The sequence below is a fragment of the Ranitomeya variabilis genome, chromosome 3 (genome assembly GCF_051348905.1).
Source record: "Ranitomeya variabilis isolate aRanVar5 chromosome 3, aRanVar5.hap1, whole genome shotgun sequence".
Lineage (NCBI taxonomy): Eukaryota > Metazoa > Chordata > Amphibia > Anura > Dendrobatidae > Ranitomeya > Ranitomeya variabilis.
In genome coordinates this window covers 451831948-451846603 of record NC_135234.1, presented here as the reverse complement: position 1 = coordinate 451846603, position 14656 = coordinate 451831948, and the positions used below count along the sequence as shown (strand labels likewise).

General features: G+C 40.7%; 1 protein-coding gene across 1 annotated transcript in view; it reads right to left on the bottom strand.

Moving 5' to 3' along the window:
• The window catches only part of TMEM255B (transmembrane protein 255B), a 103021-nt gene extending 90616 nt beyond the window's left edge, over positions 1-12405 (bottom strand). Inside the window, exons 1-2 of the mRNA XM_077296558.1 lie at positions 12252-12405; positions 1418-1560 (exon numbers count right to left, since the gene is read on the bottom strand). Coding sequence (XP_077152673.1) covers positions 1418-1560; positions 12252-12294 — 186 coding nt within the window. The 5' untranslated portion in view covers positions 12295-12405. The remainder of the gene's footprint in view (positions 1-1417; positions 1561-12251) is intronic.
• Positions 12406-14656: the final 2251 nt, after the last annotated feature.

Genomic DNA, 14656 nt, shown 5'->3' with positions numbered 1-14656 from the left:
CTTTGCCTCTGAGAGACTCTGGCTCTCTAACATGGTTTTTTATACAGTAATGTGACTTATTGAAAATTGACAGTTCAGCTGTTTTCATTAGTACCACTTATTTTTTTCCATCATTTTGTTAATCCTATCACAACATCTTTCAGATGTGTTGCTCCCATCAATTTCTAAATGAGGTAATTTGTTTTTCAGATGGAATGGAAAAGTCCAAACTTTCAACATCTGATATCTGTTCTATATTGTGTTGCGAATAACATATCACTATAAAAGAGATTTCAAAATTATAGCATTTTTGTTTTAGTTACATTTTACCGTGTCCCAACTTTTTTGGAATTGTATCAAATACACCTAAAACATGCAAAGACACAGTGAAATACTGAATAATACGTTCTCTTATGAATACATGGTATAAGGGACCGAATGACCGCAAGTTCAATCTCATAAGAAGACTAAAAAATAACGTAAAAACAAAAGTTAAAAATATGAAAACAATATATGAAAGTATGAAACGCCAACCTATTCCCCATTAAAAATAAAGGAATAAAAACCATTAAAAATAAACATGAAGTATCCGTAAACATCCAGTCTACCAAAATGTAAAATCAATTAACCCTATCGGTAAATGTCACAAAGAGAAAAAAAATAAAAATGCCAGAACATTAGTAGTTTTTCAGTTGTTGCAACATTACAAATGATGCAAAAAGGAGTGATCAAATTGTCGTATTTACATCAAAATGATATCAAACATCAGCCTGATACGCAAAAAATTCAGCAAGCCCTCACACAGCTCCACTGATGTAAAAATGAAAACCTTACAAGTTTTGGAAAATGGTGAGGTGACACAAGTTACAGGGTTTTTTTTATTAGAAATTACCAAATTTGCTTAAATAACTTAAATATAAAAAACCTATAAAAGTTTGGTATCGTCAAAATAATTACACTTGATGAATCTTATTTGCAACACAAATTAACATCATAAAAACAAAACACAAAAAACAATTGTAGAATTGTGTTTTTTTGCAATTTCACCACACTAGGAATATTTTTCACATTATCCAGTAGATTGAATGGTAAAATGAACAGTGTCATTCAAAACTACAACTCGTGCCACAAACAAAGCATCAAAAGGATCACAGCAGTGCCCTGACAGAATGCAGTGGCAACTATGCCAGATTTCCCCACTTGACCATGCAGCATTACCCCTTGTACACAGCTGTCAGTTCACCAATTAAAATTGAAGTCTGACAATTTTCAGGATCTTCATGCATTTATATAATCATTACTTATGGTTCTTTTAGATATATAGAAACTTGTACTTAAATCATTTTAGAAATGTTATTTACAAGTTTTTATAAAGAAAAAAATATGAAATACCATATTGCATATTAAGCCAGTACAAACAGAATAAAAGCATACTTACAATTATCCCTGGGTAATAACCGCCAACAGTTATATTTTCTGTTCTTGTGGTTGCAGCCAAGCCAATGGTCAATATAAAAAGAGACACCAGAAGCAGGGAGATGGTGAACCACAGAGCAGACCTCTTCCGTTTAGTAAAATGGCCTACAATTAAATTGTACAGACAATTATAATTTGTCGACTTTCTGCAGGAGAACATTCTGGGATGTATGGTATTATATATTCGGGTTTCTAGCAATGTACACCATTTAGTCATCATCAGTTTGCAGTCAGATAATAGTTATTTTCGCCAGAGCCAGAAATCCAGCAGCTCATTACAGACTGCAGTTAGGACAGGAACTTGTATAAAAGATTTGACTGTTAAAGGGAACCTGTCACCCTCTTTTTTCCGTATGAGATAAAAATACTGTTAAATAGGGCCTGAGCTGTGCATTACAACAGTGTATTTTGTGGACCCCGATTCCCCACCTATGCTGCCAAAATACATTACCAAAGTAGCCGTTTTCGCCTGTCAATCAGGCTGGTCTGGTCAAAAGGGCGTGGTGTCTTCCCCCAGATCTTGCTTAGTTTTCCGTTGGTGGCGTAGTGGTTTGCGCATGCCCAAGGTCCCAAATCCACTGCACAGGGGAGTGAAAACAGCGCGATGTGCACTATTTCATTGGTGTTCGGTGGGGGCGGCCATCTTCCTTTGGCCGCGCGTGCGCAGAAGTGGCGCTCTGCTGGCCGCGGCTTCAGGAAAATGGCCGCGGGATGCCGCGCGTGCGCAGATGGAGATCGCGGCGGCCATTTTCCTGAAGCTGAGATGCGAATTCTGCTTCAGGAAAATGGCCGCCGCGATCTCCATCTGCGCACGCGCGGCATCCCGCGGCCATTTTCCTGAAGCCGCGGGCAGCAGAGCGCTCAATCTGCGCTCGCGCGGCCAAAGGAAGATGGCCGCCCCCACCGATCAACAGGGAAATAACGCACATCGCGCTCTTTTCACTCCCCTGTGCAGTGGATTCGGGACCTTGGGCATGCGCAAACCACTACGCCACCAAAGGAAAACTAAGCAAGATCTGGGGGAAGACACCACGCCCTTTTGACCAGACCAGCCTGATTGACAGGCGAAAACGGCTACTTTGGTAACGTATTTTGGCAGCATAGGTGGGGAATCGGGGTCCACAAAATACACTGTTGTAATGCACAGCTCAGGCCCTATTTAACAGTATTTTTATCTCATACTGAAAAAACGGGGTGACAGGTGCCCTTTAAGAAATTTCTATATCAAAAAAATAATTTTAAACAAGGAATACAAAAATAATAAAGGAAAACATCGTTATTCCAAAATATTTGGGTTTTTGTACATATTGAAAAATAGATATTATTTTTAGTACTTCAGAGTACAGCTATCTTCATATACAGTAATTCTGAATATAAAGGGCAGGCATACCCAATGAAATCCAGATGTAAGCACAATACTATCAATTCCTTATTTCATTCCAGATGCCAGATATTGTTTCCAGTATTCCATATTACACATAGAAAATTATTTTAAATAGTCAATAATATAATATGAAGACTGATATTATATTATATTATATTATTAGATTATTCTGTGAGATTTAAAATGTCATGATGAAATACATATGTTCTGAGATCCCGGAAACTGAACTCTGCAGTTGGTTAAAATACAGAACTGGCAAGGCAGGATAAAAACATATCATTGTAATGCTAACAACCTCATTGCAGGCACTGTGTTTACAGCACAAAACAAGGTGTAAGCAGAGAAACAAATAGTTTAGGAGATTAAAATGTGCTGTATTATTGTCATCCATGAAGACAGCCAGAAAACCATGTCTTTTTTTTTAACTTTAATTTTTATTGAAAATTCTTAGTAACTAATAAAATAAGTAGAGATGAGCAAATTTCTTCGGGTCCCCGCTTATTCGGCAAGCGCTTACCGAATAAGCAGCAGAGGGAACTCGGATACATGGAGAAGAAGTGGAGAACTGAAGAAATTAACTCAACTCAAACAATAAGCTTTCAAAACATTCTTATATAAATGACATGGCAGATCCACTCCTCATAATAATAAAAGGAGCCTAACTATATCTAGTAGCTCCTTTCACACTTTTAAAAGGAGTACAAACATACAAACATTTCAATTATATGTAGCGTTATAGGCCCATTATCCATCATATTCAATAGGAACAGTGCGGAGTAAGTTGCCACCATATCACCTGGGTCAAAAACAAGGGCTAGCTAAAGACAAAGGACAAAACACATAGGGGGTCTGAAATATGAGTTGTGGGGGTATGTGCACACAATCAATAAAAGCTGGGGGTTGGACGTTGTGTACTTGCAGCGTCCAGCTGTTTCAGCATAGTGGATGGAATTTCTAGAAATCCCATGCCCACTATGCGTGCACAGACACCCGTGGCTCACCTGCGGAGACAAACACGTGGCACGTCTTTCCAGACTGCAGCATGTCTATTTATCTTGCAGAGACGAGAGCTTCCACAAGATAAAGTTTCACCGTACAATGTGAACACATGCGGAATCACCTGTGTTCAATAGCCGGCAGCGCTTTGGACACAGCGCACACGTGCTGTGTGCAAAGCGCTGCCAATTCCTGAATGTCTGCACATACCCTGAATGTTCTGAACAAATAAACCATTATATAGGGTCCAAAAGTATTCCTAAGGAGCCCATATGGTCTCAAAAAGCTCCATTTTAGCATTCAATGAGGCTGCCATATATTCTATTTTACGGATATCTGAGATTGACCTGCCCCATATATTACATACGCTATATCATATTATTTGGAGAGAAAAAATTACATTCATAATGCCGGCGTCGGTGGCGGCGCCTGCACTGTAGTATAATCAGATCTATAATATCCATGCATTCATTTTATTTAGTGACATAAATAGCTTGAGAGAAAAAAAAAATCTTCCTCAAAATAGTGATGGCCGCGCCTATGCAGTAGCATAATTCAGAACGCGATAGACGCTACTGTGCAGGCGCAACCTCCGGCGCTATTTTGCTAGAGGAAGAAAAAATGTGGTCTCCACCAATATGACTCTGGCAGTGCCGTTGCAGTAGCATCTACTGGCAATCCGATTTTTTTCTCTCCAAACAATAAGATATACAGCATGTAAAATAGGGGGATCAGCGACCTGTCATAAGCCATACAGAAGAATATGTAAGCAGAGCACCACATAAAGTCCCCCCCAAAGGCCGCAATGGAGCACAGAATTAATAGAAAACATCAAATAAATATTAAACATCAACCATAAGACGGATTTAATCAACCAAGGTATCATTTTAATCAGTATAACAGCGCTGACCTGACACTGTCTGTAGGTTACTCAGCACAATCCTGCTGACAGGTTCCCTTTACATTCTCTCAAGGGAACCTTTACAGGAAGAGTTTCAAAATAGTATATCAATCTAGGTAGCAGGGACATCTTCACCGCTGCCACTCACCCCAATCAAGAGATAGAGTGAGACATCCATTTAGCTAGAGTGGTTTTCAGATCACTGTATAGTGAAGGGCAGTTACCGATGTATAAAGTATTGTACGAGGAAGGTAAATTAATCCCCAAATACTTAATTGACTCACATTTCCAACAAAATTTATAGTTTATTTTAAGGTACTCCAAGCTCTCAGGGGGGGAATATATAATGATAGGGCTTCCGTTTTTAGGGTATTAGGCCATGTGCACACGTTAAGTATTTTTTGCGTTTTTTTCGTGTTTTTTCGCTATAAAAACGTGATAAAAACGCGAAAAAAACGCTAACATATGCCTCCTATTATTTTAAGTGTATTCCGCATTTTTTGTGCAAATGTAGCCTTTTTTTCCGCGAAAAAATCGCATCGCGGAAAAAAAAGCAACATGTTCATTAAAATGCGGAATTGCAGGGGATTCCGCACACCTAGGGGTCCATTGATCTGCTTACTTCCCGCACGGGGCTGTGCCCACGATGCGGGAAGTAAGCAGATTATGTGCGGTTGGTACCCAGGGTGGAGGAGAGGAGACTCTCCTCCACGCACTGGGCACCATATAAGTGGTCAAAAAATAAGAATTAAAATAAAAAATAGTCCTATACTCACCCTCGATGTCTTCCCGCCTCCACTGCATGCTGTCGCTTCGGTTCCTGTAGCTGGTGTGCGGTGAAAGACCTGCCGATGACGTCACTGTCCTGTGATTGGTCGTGAGCGGTCATGTGACCGCTCACGTGACCGTGACGTCACGGAAGGTCCTGTGCGCACACACCAGCTATAGGAAGAGGAACGGACGCCGCTGAGGAGATGTCTGGGTGAGTATAAGCATTTTTTTATTTTTTTTATTTTTTTTAAACATTCTATCTTTTACTATAGATGCTGCAAAAGCAGCATCTATAGTAAAAAGTTGGTCACACTTGTCAAACACTATGTTTGACAAGTGTGACCAACCTGTCAGTCAGTTTTCCAAGCGATGCTACAGATCGCTTGGAAAACTTTAGCATTCTGCAAGCTAATTACGCTTGCAGAATGCTAAAAAAAACGCGAAAAAAACGGAAAAAAAACGCAAAAAAAAAAATGCGGATTTCTTGCAGAAAATTTCCGGTTTTCTTCAGGAAATTTCTGCAAGAAATCCTGAACGTGTGCACATGGCCTAAATCTTATACCCTGATAAGTGTCCGAATTCTCTCAGAGCTTCTTTAAGATTGGGTAATGTAATATGTAAATTAGTGAGGGTCAGCAGGATATCTGCAAACAAAGAAATTTGAAAACTTTTCCCTTTGACATCTAATCCTGAAATATTAGGATTCTAACATATTTTAGTGGCTAATGGCTCTGTACACATGGCAAATATTAGGGGGAACAGCGGGTAACCTTGCCTTGTCCCATTCAATATCCGAAAGATAGAGGAGATACGGTATGGAAATTTAATACAAGCCGAAGGAGCTCTATAAAGAGCTCTCATAGCTGTAAGAAAGCTATACATAATAAAAACGAGTAAATTAATCTTAAGCAATACAAGTCACGACTGGTACAGGAGGAGAGAGGACCCTGCCCGCGAGGGCTCACAATCTACAAGGGATGGGTGGGCATACAGTTGGCGAAGGTAGAGCTGGTCGTGCAGTGGCTTGGTTGATCGGTGGTTACTGCGGGTTGTAGGCTTGTCAGATTCTTTTTGAAAGTTTCGATGGTAGGAGAGAGTCTGATATGTTGTGGTAGAGAGTTCCAAAGTAGGGGTGATGCGCGGGAGAAATCTTGTATGCGATTGTGGGAAGATGAGATAAGATGGGAGTAGAGAAGGAGATCTTGTAAGGATCAGAGGTTGCGTGTAGGTAAGTACCAGGAGACGAGGTCACAGATGTATGAAGGACACAGTTGTGAATGGCTTTGTATGCCATGGTTAGGGTTTTGAACTGGAGTCTTTGGGTAATGGGGAGTCAGTGCAGGGATTGACAGAGGAGAGGCCAGGGAATAGCGGGGGGACAGGTGTATTAGTTGAGCAGCAGAGTTTAGAATAGATTGGAGGGGGGCGAGAGTGTTAGAGGGGAGGCCACAGAGCAGGAGGTTGCAGTAGTCAAGGCGGGAGATGATGAGGGCAAGGACTAGGGTTTTTGCAGATTCTTGGAATTCACAGATCCGTGAAATGTTTTTGAGTTGAAGTCGGCAGGAAGTGGAAAGGGCTTGGATATGTGGTTTGAAAGAGAGATCAGTGTCAAGGATTACCCCGAGGCAGAGAGCTTGTGGGACTGGGGAGAGTGGGCAGCCATTTACTTTAATGGATAGGTTCGTTAGGGGGAGGTCGAGTGAGATGGGGGAAAGATGATGAATTCTGTTTTGTCCATATTAAGTTTTAGAAATCTAGCAGAGAAGGATGAAATAGCGGACAGACATTGTGGGATTCTGGTTAGTAGGGAGGTGATATCTGGTCCAGAGATGTAGATCTGTGTGTCATCAGCATAGAGGTGATACTGCAAGCCGTGAGATTCTATGAGCTGTCCGAGGCCGAAGAGCAGGGCCGAATGGAAAAGAGCAGGGGCCCTAGGACTGAACCTTGCGGGACTCTGACAGATAAGGGGTGAGGTGCTGTGCGAGTGGGAGATGCTGAATGTCCGGTCTGTTAGGTATGACGAGATCCAGGATAGGGCCAAGTCTGTGATGCCAAAAAATGAGAGGACATATAGATGAGACATATAGAGGACTTGTAGCATTAAATTTCTACATGACATCTATCTATTCTACAGTATCTACTGTATCTATTTTATTCTAATGGTTGGGCTGTTAATTTGCTGTGCTTGGCTGATGAAATGTCGGGCTTCCTTTGTGATGTGTGCATAAAAATTGGATGCCACATGCATGATCCGTGTGTCGTGCAACTTTTTTCTCGCACCCATAGACTTGCATTGGCGAGTTGAGCTGAGAAAAAACTTGCAGATGAGCACTGACTCATTTAATAACATTGATCAGAGTAGAATGTGATGTTTTCTCGCATTGCACACCTCTGTATTACATGCCAGTGTAAGCAAGCCCTTAATTTTATAGAAATCTTGTGGAAGAACCTGAAGTGGGCAGTTCATGGAAAAAAAAACAGTAATATAACAGAGTTGAAACTGTTTTGCAGGAAGGAATTGGCTAAAATTCCTCTAAGTCAATGCGCAGGACTAATCAACAATTAACGGAAACATTTAGATGCACTTATTGCTGCATGCAAATAATGAAAGCAAAGGTTTAGATACTTTTGCAACTCACAGACATATAATAACTGGATCATTTTCCTCAATAAAAAAGTGACAAAGTCTAATATTGCTGTTTTTTTTGTTTGATTTGGTTCTCTATATCTACTTGTATGACTCGTGTGAACATCTTATGTTGTTTTAGGTAAATTATTTGCAGAAATATGTAAAATTCTCATGGGTTCATATTCACTTTTAATGTAATACTGTTAATATGATTTATTTTCTTCCCACTTTTTTTATTGCAGTATTACCTACCTTTAGTAATCACCATTTGCAGCTCCTACATTAACTGCAGGCATGGCGTAAGTGATATGTTGAAGTAACATTATAGTAGAGGTGTTAATGTCACCACTGTGTGACCATTAAATAATTTACAAACTATCTGATCACTGTGTTCAGATGGCTGTGTCTGTAAAAGCAAGTAGTATTTCCCCCATTATACAGGAGTCTAAAAATGTCATTTACAGTTATTTATACTTTTTTATAGTAATAGATTTTAAATGTACTCGCTCGTACACGTTATGTTTTTCAAGGGTGAGTGCTAACTAGACTATCAAAACAAGACCTGGACAATTTAAAGAATATAAAATTATATAAAAAAAATTGGCTCTACATATTGCTTTTTGGTCAGATTCAATATTACACCTCCAGTACTATAATGATGCTTGACCACTGAGCCACACTTTTGCCCTAATGCTACAATAACACATCCATGTGACACATCCACATGCTTCCTGTTTTTCTTGGGCACCACACAGAGTTTATTAATCCTCAAACATATCTGTTTTAAAATCGATTTTTGTTTCCGGTCCGTGAGACTCAGATCATGTCCTATTTTCATCCATTTTGAAGATCAGATTCAGCCATTAAAGGGGACCAATCACTAGATTCATGCTGCCTGAACCGTGGGCAGCATGAATAAGAGCCTAGCTGGCAATAGCCACCAGGTATGTCTTAATGTGAAATTCTGTGGCATTTCAGATATAACATAATTTAGAAAGCCAGGGACTATAAGGAGAGACCTGACTAGTCTGGCATGACCAACCGGTTGGCTTCTCCCTGCACCACTCCAGTTTATTGACAGATCTCCTCCGAGTCCTAAGTATACACTTGAGAGAGACCTTTAAATCAACTTGAGCAATGTGGGGAAAAAACATCAGGCTTTCTTCAATACGTTTTCTCTGAAACGCCACAGAGTTTCAGGGTAAAACACACCTTGCTCCCATTGTGCAGTCAGGCTTTGATCCATGCTGCCCATGGTTCAGGCAGCATGAATCTAATGATAGGTTCTCTTTAAAGTATAAAACAGATGAAAGACGTACAAAATACTTTGTACTTCAGTGTTGCATTCATGATTCATCCATTTTTCCCTGATCCATTCTTTAAGTTAATAAATAAAAGTTCAAACAGGTTACCTTCTTAACTTTTTAAAAATGGATGATAAAGAAATGGATGCAAAACAGAGGTTCTACAGATGACACTTGAAAAAAAAATTAAGTCCATTTCCCACAGATGTAAAAATTTACATGATTGTAGCCTTAGTTTAATTATAAGTCAAAAAGAAACCATTACAATTGTCAAATCACGTGTCACGACTCTGTTGTCATGAATCCTGTGACCATTGACTCCTTCCCTGTCCCTAATGCTAGGGGCGCCCAAGCTTGCCCTGTTGCCTACATTACTTCTGATGGTGAAGACGCAGGGGACACGTACCTTGCCTTTTCGCCTGAATCCACCCTATGTCTGAACCGCTTCCCCACCCAGGGAAGAGGGGAGTAGTATTGTACCATAATACACCAACCAGACTAACAAGGTAAAAAAGCAGGAATAAAGGAAAATACCAATCATACTCACTCAAAAAAACAGAGGTAAACACCACAGAGTAGAGGATGGGGATAACATCAAAGTAGGAGAAAAAGTGAGTTAGCACACACCCAACACCTCGCAACAGCCTCAGATAAATCCCCAAAAGCCTTATCAAGCAACAATCACCAACCACCATCTCCAAACATGCAGCATAAGCTATCTCTGGCAATGAGTGCTTGCCATGGGCCAGATTATATAGGAGATAGGAGGGGCTGACAGTGAACAGCTGAGAGCCTTAATACAGGAAAGATTTCAGCTGAGCAGATTAACCCCTGCACTGCTAAAAGAAACCTGCACAATATAATGTGAAGGTGAAATGCTTCTAATCAGTGAGGGAATAGTAGAAATCAGACACTGCAGTCTTCTTACTCTCTGTTGCGGTAAACTCGAGAGATCACTCTTCCTGATCAATCAATCAAAATGAATATGAACTTAAAAAATAACCATCGACATACTCACTGCTCCCAGCCAATAGCTGAGAGGTATCTAGTATTTAAGGCATGCTCCCTTCTTTGGTTAGTTGTCAATTCCCATGAACCTATTCCTGCACCGATCCCTGAACCTATTTTGTGAGTACCTGAACCTGTTGCTGAACCTGCATAGTCTGAACCCAACCTGTACCTGTTATCTGTATTACCTGAGCCAGAAACTGCTCCAGTGGTACCTGAGCCTGAAGCCACTCCGACAGTACCTGAAGCCACTCCAACATTACTGGAGCTTGAAGTCGCTCTGGCAGTACCTCAACCTGAAGCCGCTCTGGCGATACCTGAACCTGAAACCGCTGTGGCTGTAGCTGCATCCGCTCCTGTGGTACCTGAACCTGCAGCTGCTCCGGTGGAACCTGAACCAGTACCAGTGTCCAACCTGTCAAGTGTTCCAGGATGCGCACTGTCTAAACCTGCACCAGTGTTCATCCTGTCTAGTGTTCCAGGATCCGTATTGTCTGAAACTGCATCAGCATCCAGTAATGCCTTGGACTCCAAGTCCATATCTGAAATCCTGACCCTTGAGGTTAGCTGCCGCACTACCAGGGACTGCTCTTGGAGTGGAATCTGACGGCCACCTGCAGTTCAAGCTTAACTCCACCATCAGGAACTCTAGCGAAAACCAGATGGACGCTTAGCCACACCCATCCAAGCGTAAGCCCGGACTGGTCGCAGTCGGTCCACAATCCACGTACGTGACAGAAATCTGCTTTTTTTCTCCTTCTGGACTTATCATTCATTCCCAATATTTTCAATTTATGGGTAAAATCTGCCTTCAGTGAATTCAGAAGTTCTAAGGAGAAATGTAACTGTAATTTCAGGAGAACTTGCAGCAGAATGTCTATGACTGCTTCTAGCTGCTCCACCTCTCCAAGGAATTTTAAAAGCACCAACTCTTATGTCCTAGCTCAATAATAATAACATTTTTCATCACTGAGTACAGATTTTACCTGTGAACTGAGAGTGAAATCCAGGAGGAGAAAGCACATTTCTGTGATAAGACATATTATAAAGTTGTTTATTTTCATGTGAATTATTGATTTAAAGAATACCAAAAGGCACCTACCGTATTAGCTTACTGTAACTGTGACATTTCATATTTGCTCTACATGAAAGTGATCAGTTTGTGAGAATTACTTTGTTAAAGAAAAACAACCGGACAACAATCTTATATATTTTTTAAGCCGGTAGCATTATAAAACCCAGTTAGGCATACTACAAAATAAATTGGTGCTATATGGAAACGTATGCAGACATTAATTGATTCGGGGTGGTCGCTGAAAGTTTCAGAGAAACAACAGTGATAAAGGAGTGCATAAGAGGCTAATGGTGCCACCACACAAAAAATGAATAAAGACAATAGATTTATTTGTATTGTTAACAATAGACATACATTATATCTGATTTAGTAACAAATAAAATGCAGAAACCTCATAAAATATTTAACACTTTTCTATTTACACAAAATAATAGTGTCCAGGTATTGAAGACTGGATCTATCTTATAGACTTTTGTTTGTTCTGTTATAAATGTGTAATATTTTCATAAATACTTTACAAATTCAGAAAATAGATATACATGGACATTCATTTCACTTACATAAAAAAAAACCTTGATAACCTGAACATGAATTGGAAACTAAAAAGTCACATATGCACCTGTCTAATCTTCAAACACATTGTTCAATCAACTCATTTTTGCAGAAGATTGCTGATTTGGCACCATAATAATGGGAATTTACAAGACTGGTACAATGAAGCTTACCTGTGGCATCAAATACAGCTGTAGGAGCAGAGGCTGACTGCATCCTGCCAGAGATCAGGACTCCAACTGATCAGATTAGCAGCAGACTCCCTCACTCTCTGCTACAAGCTCTCCCTCCAAAGCTGCAACTCATCCAGCCCTGCACAGTGTAGATACAGCCTGCCTAGACATAGCTCAATGTGACCTGCTGGGGAGACAGGTGTGATATGTGGCCCAGGGTGATGATGCCTGCTTCTCTCATTACATCTCCGCTCACTGAATTTTTTATACTTCTTTTCATTATTTTGTGGTGCAATTTTCACACAGTTTATTTCTTCATGTATTTAAATGCAAATAATTGTAATATTATATGAAAAGGATGGATACATTTATAGAGAAGTTATTAACTGATCATATTATACAATAGGCTACAGCATAGTTTAGGTTTAGAGACAAGGGATTTTCTGGGAATAGCGTTTTTCACCCTATGAGCTAGCCCTTGGTTAAAATATTAAAAAGAGAGAAATTATGCATGCACACATGTGGAAATATGCATATGCATTGTAAAATATGCATTATAAAATAACTTCTTAGTAGGGAGTAGATTTACTATGATCAGTAATAGAGATTTGTACTCTATCGACCAACGATTTGTTAAGTACACACACAAAAAACGTTTTACTCACCCTCCCCAGGTCCAGCTCTGCCTTTCTGCCACTGCTCAAGTGATTGTTTAGAGGCTGCAGTGGTGTCGTCACGACTACAGTGCACACCATCGCTGCGCCCAAATTTTAAGCTCAGCGGATCTGTCGATTTTTAAATCCAATAGCCAAAAGCCAAAAAAATCACATTTTAACCAATCCAAAATAAAACTTAGATTTTAATTTAAAAATTAAAAGTTAAGTGCAAATCATATGCTAAAGTACACAATAAAATGACACTCTGTTCCTTATTGTTTAAAAGTACCCAATAAGCTTTTGGTGCTGTATATATGGGTATACAGCTCCAATAGCCTCAAATTATATAACTAGTGTAAGGGTACTGTCTCACAGTGGCACTTTTGTCGCTACGACGGTACGATCCGTGACGTTCCAGCGATATCCATACGATATCGCTGTGTCTGACACGCAGCAGCGATCAGGGACCCTGCTGAGAATCGTACGTCGTAGCAGATCGTTTGGAACTTTCTTTCGTCGCTGGATCTCCCGCTGTCATCGTTGGATCGGTGTGTGTGACACCGATCCAACAATGCGTTCGCTTGTAACCAGGGTAAACATCGGGTTACTAAGCGCAGGGCTGCGCTTAGTAACCCAATGTTTACCCTGGTTACCATCGTAAAAGTAAAAAAAAACAAACAGTACATACTCACATTCCGGTGTCCGTCAGGGTCCTTCGCAGTCTGCTTCCCGCTCTGACTGACTGCCGGCCGGAAAGTAAGCAGAGCACAGCGGTGACGTCACCGCTGTGATCTGCTTTCACTTTACGGCGGCACTCAGTCAGTGCGGGAAGCAGACTGCGAAGGACCCTGACGGACACCGGAATGTGAGTATGTACTGTTTGTTTTTTTTTAACTTTTACGATGGTAACCAGGGTAAACATCGGGTTACTAAGCGCGGCCCTGCGCTTAGTAACCCGATGTTTACCCTGGTTACCCGGGGCCTTCGGCATCGTTGGTCGCTGGAGAGCGGTCTGTGTGACAGTTCCCCAGCGACCACACAACGACTTTCCAACGATCACGGCCAGGTCGTATCGCTGGTCGTGATCATTGGAAAGTTGCAGAGTGTGACAGTACCCTAAAGCAAAAGGACTGACATCCATTATCTAATCATCAGGGATTGTGTCCTATTTTGTAATCTCTATAGACAAGGGGAACAAAACACTATTAAAATAGAAAAAGAGCTTCCCCAACATGTTTCATCCTTATGGGCTTTATCGGGGCAATGAGGCAAATGCAAACTGACATAAATTATTTGTAACCTCACCAATGGCCCTGTCGATGGCACAAGCAGCAGAGCTTAGTGATTGGCTTCAGCAATGACATCATTAGTGCAGCCTGTAAACAATCACTGGATCTGTGATGGAGAGGCAAAGCGGGACCCAGGGAAGGTAAGTAACACCTCACACCAAAGATCCCTTTGTCTTATAAGCAAAATACTCAAAGTCAAATTCAAAAAGACACATTAATCCCAGAAGAATGAAAATTAGATTTCCAGGATCTGGGCACTTGGGGTTACACATGGCAGCGTTTTGCGGCATTTAGGGCCATCAGAAACATGGGAAATTAATTTCTGCCCACCAACAAATCACAGACATACCGTGCTTGAACTCTAAATAATGGTAAAATCGCAGGGGAAAAAATAATGCCAATATCGTTGGCCTATGAGCTTCCAGGCCAAAGATATGAAGGAAAGGAGTTATCCATAACT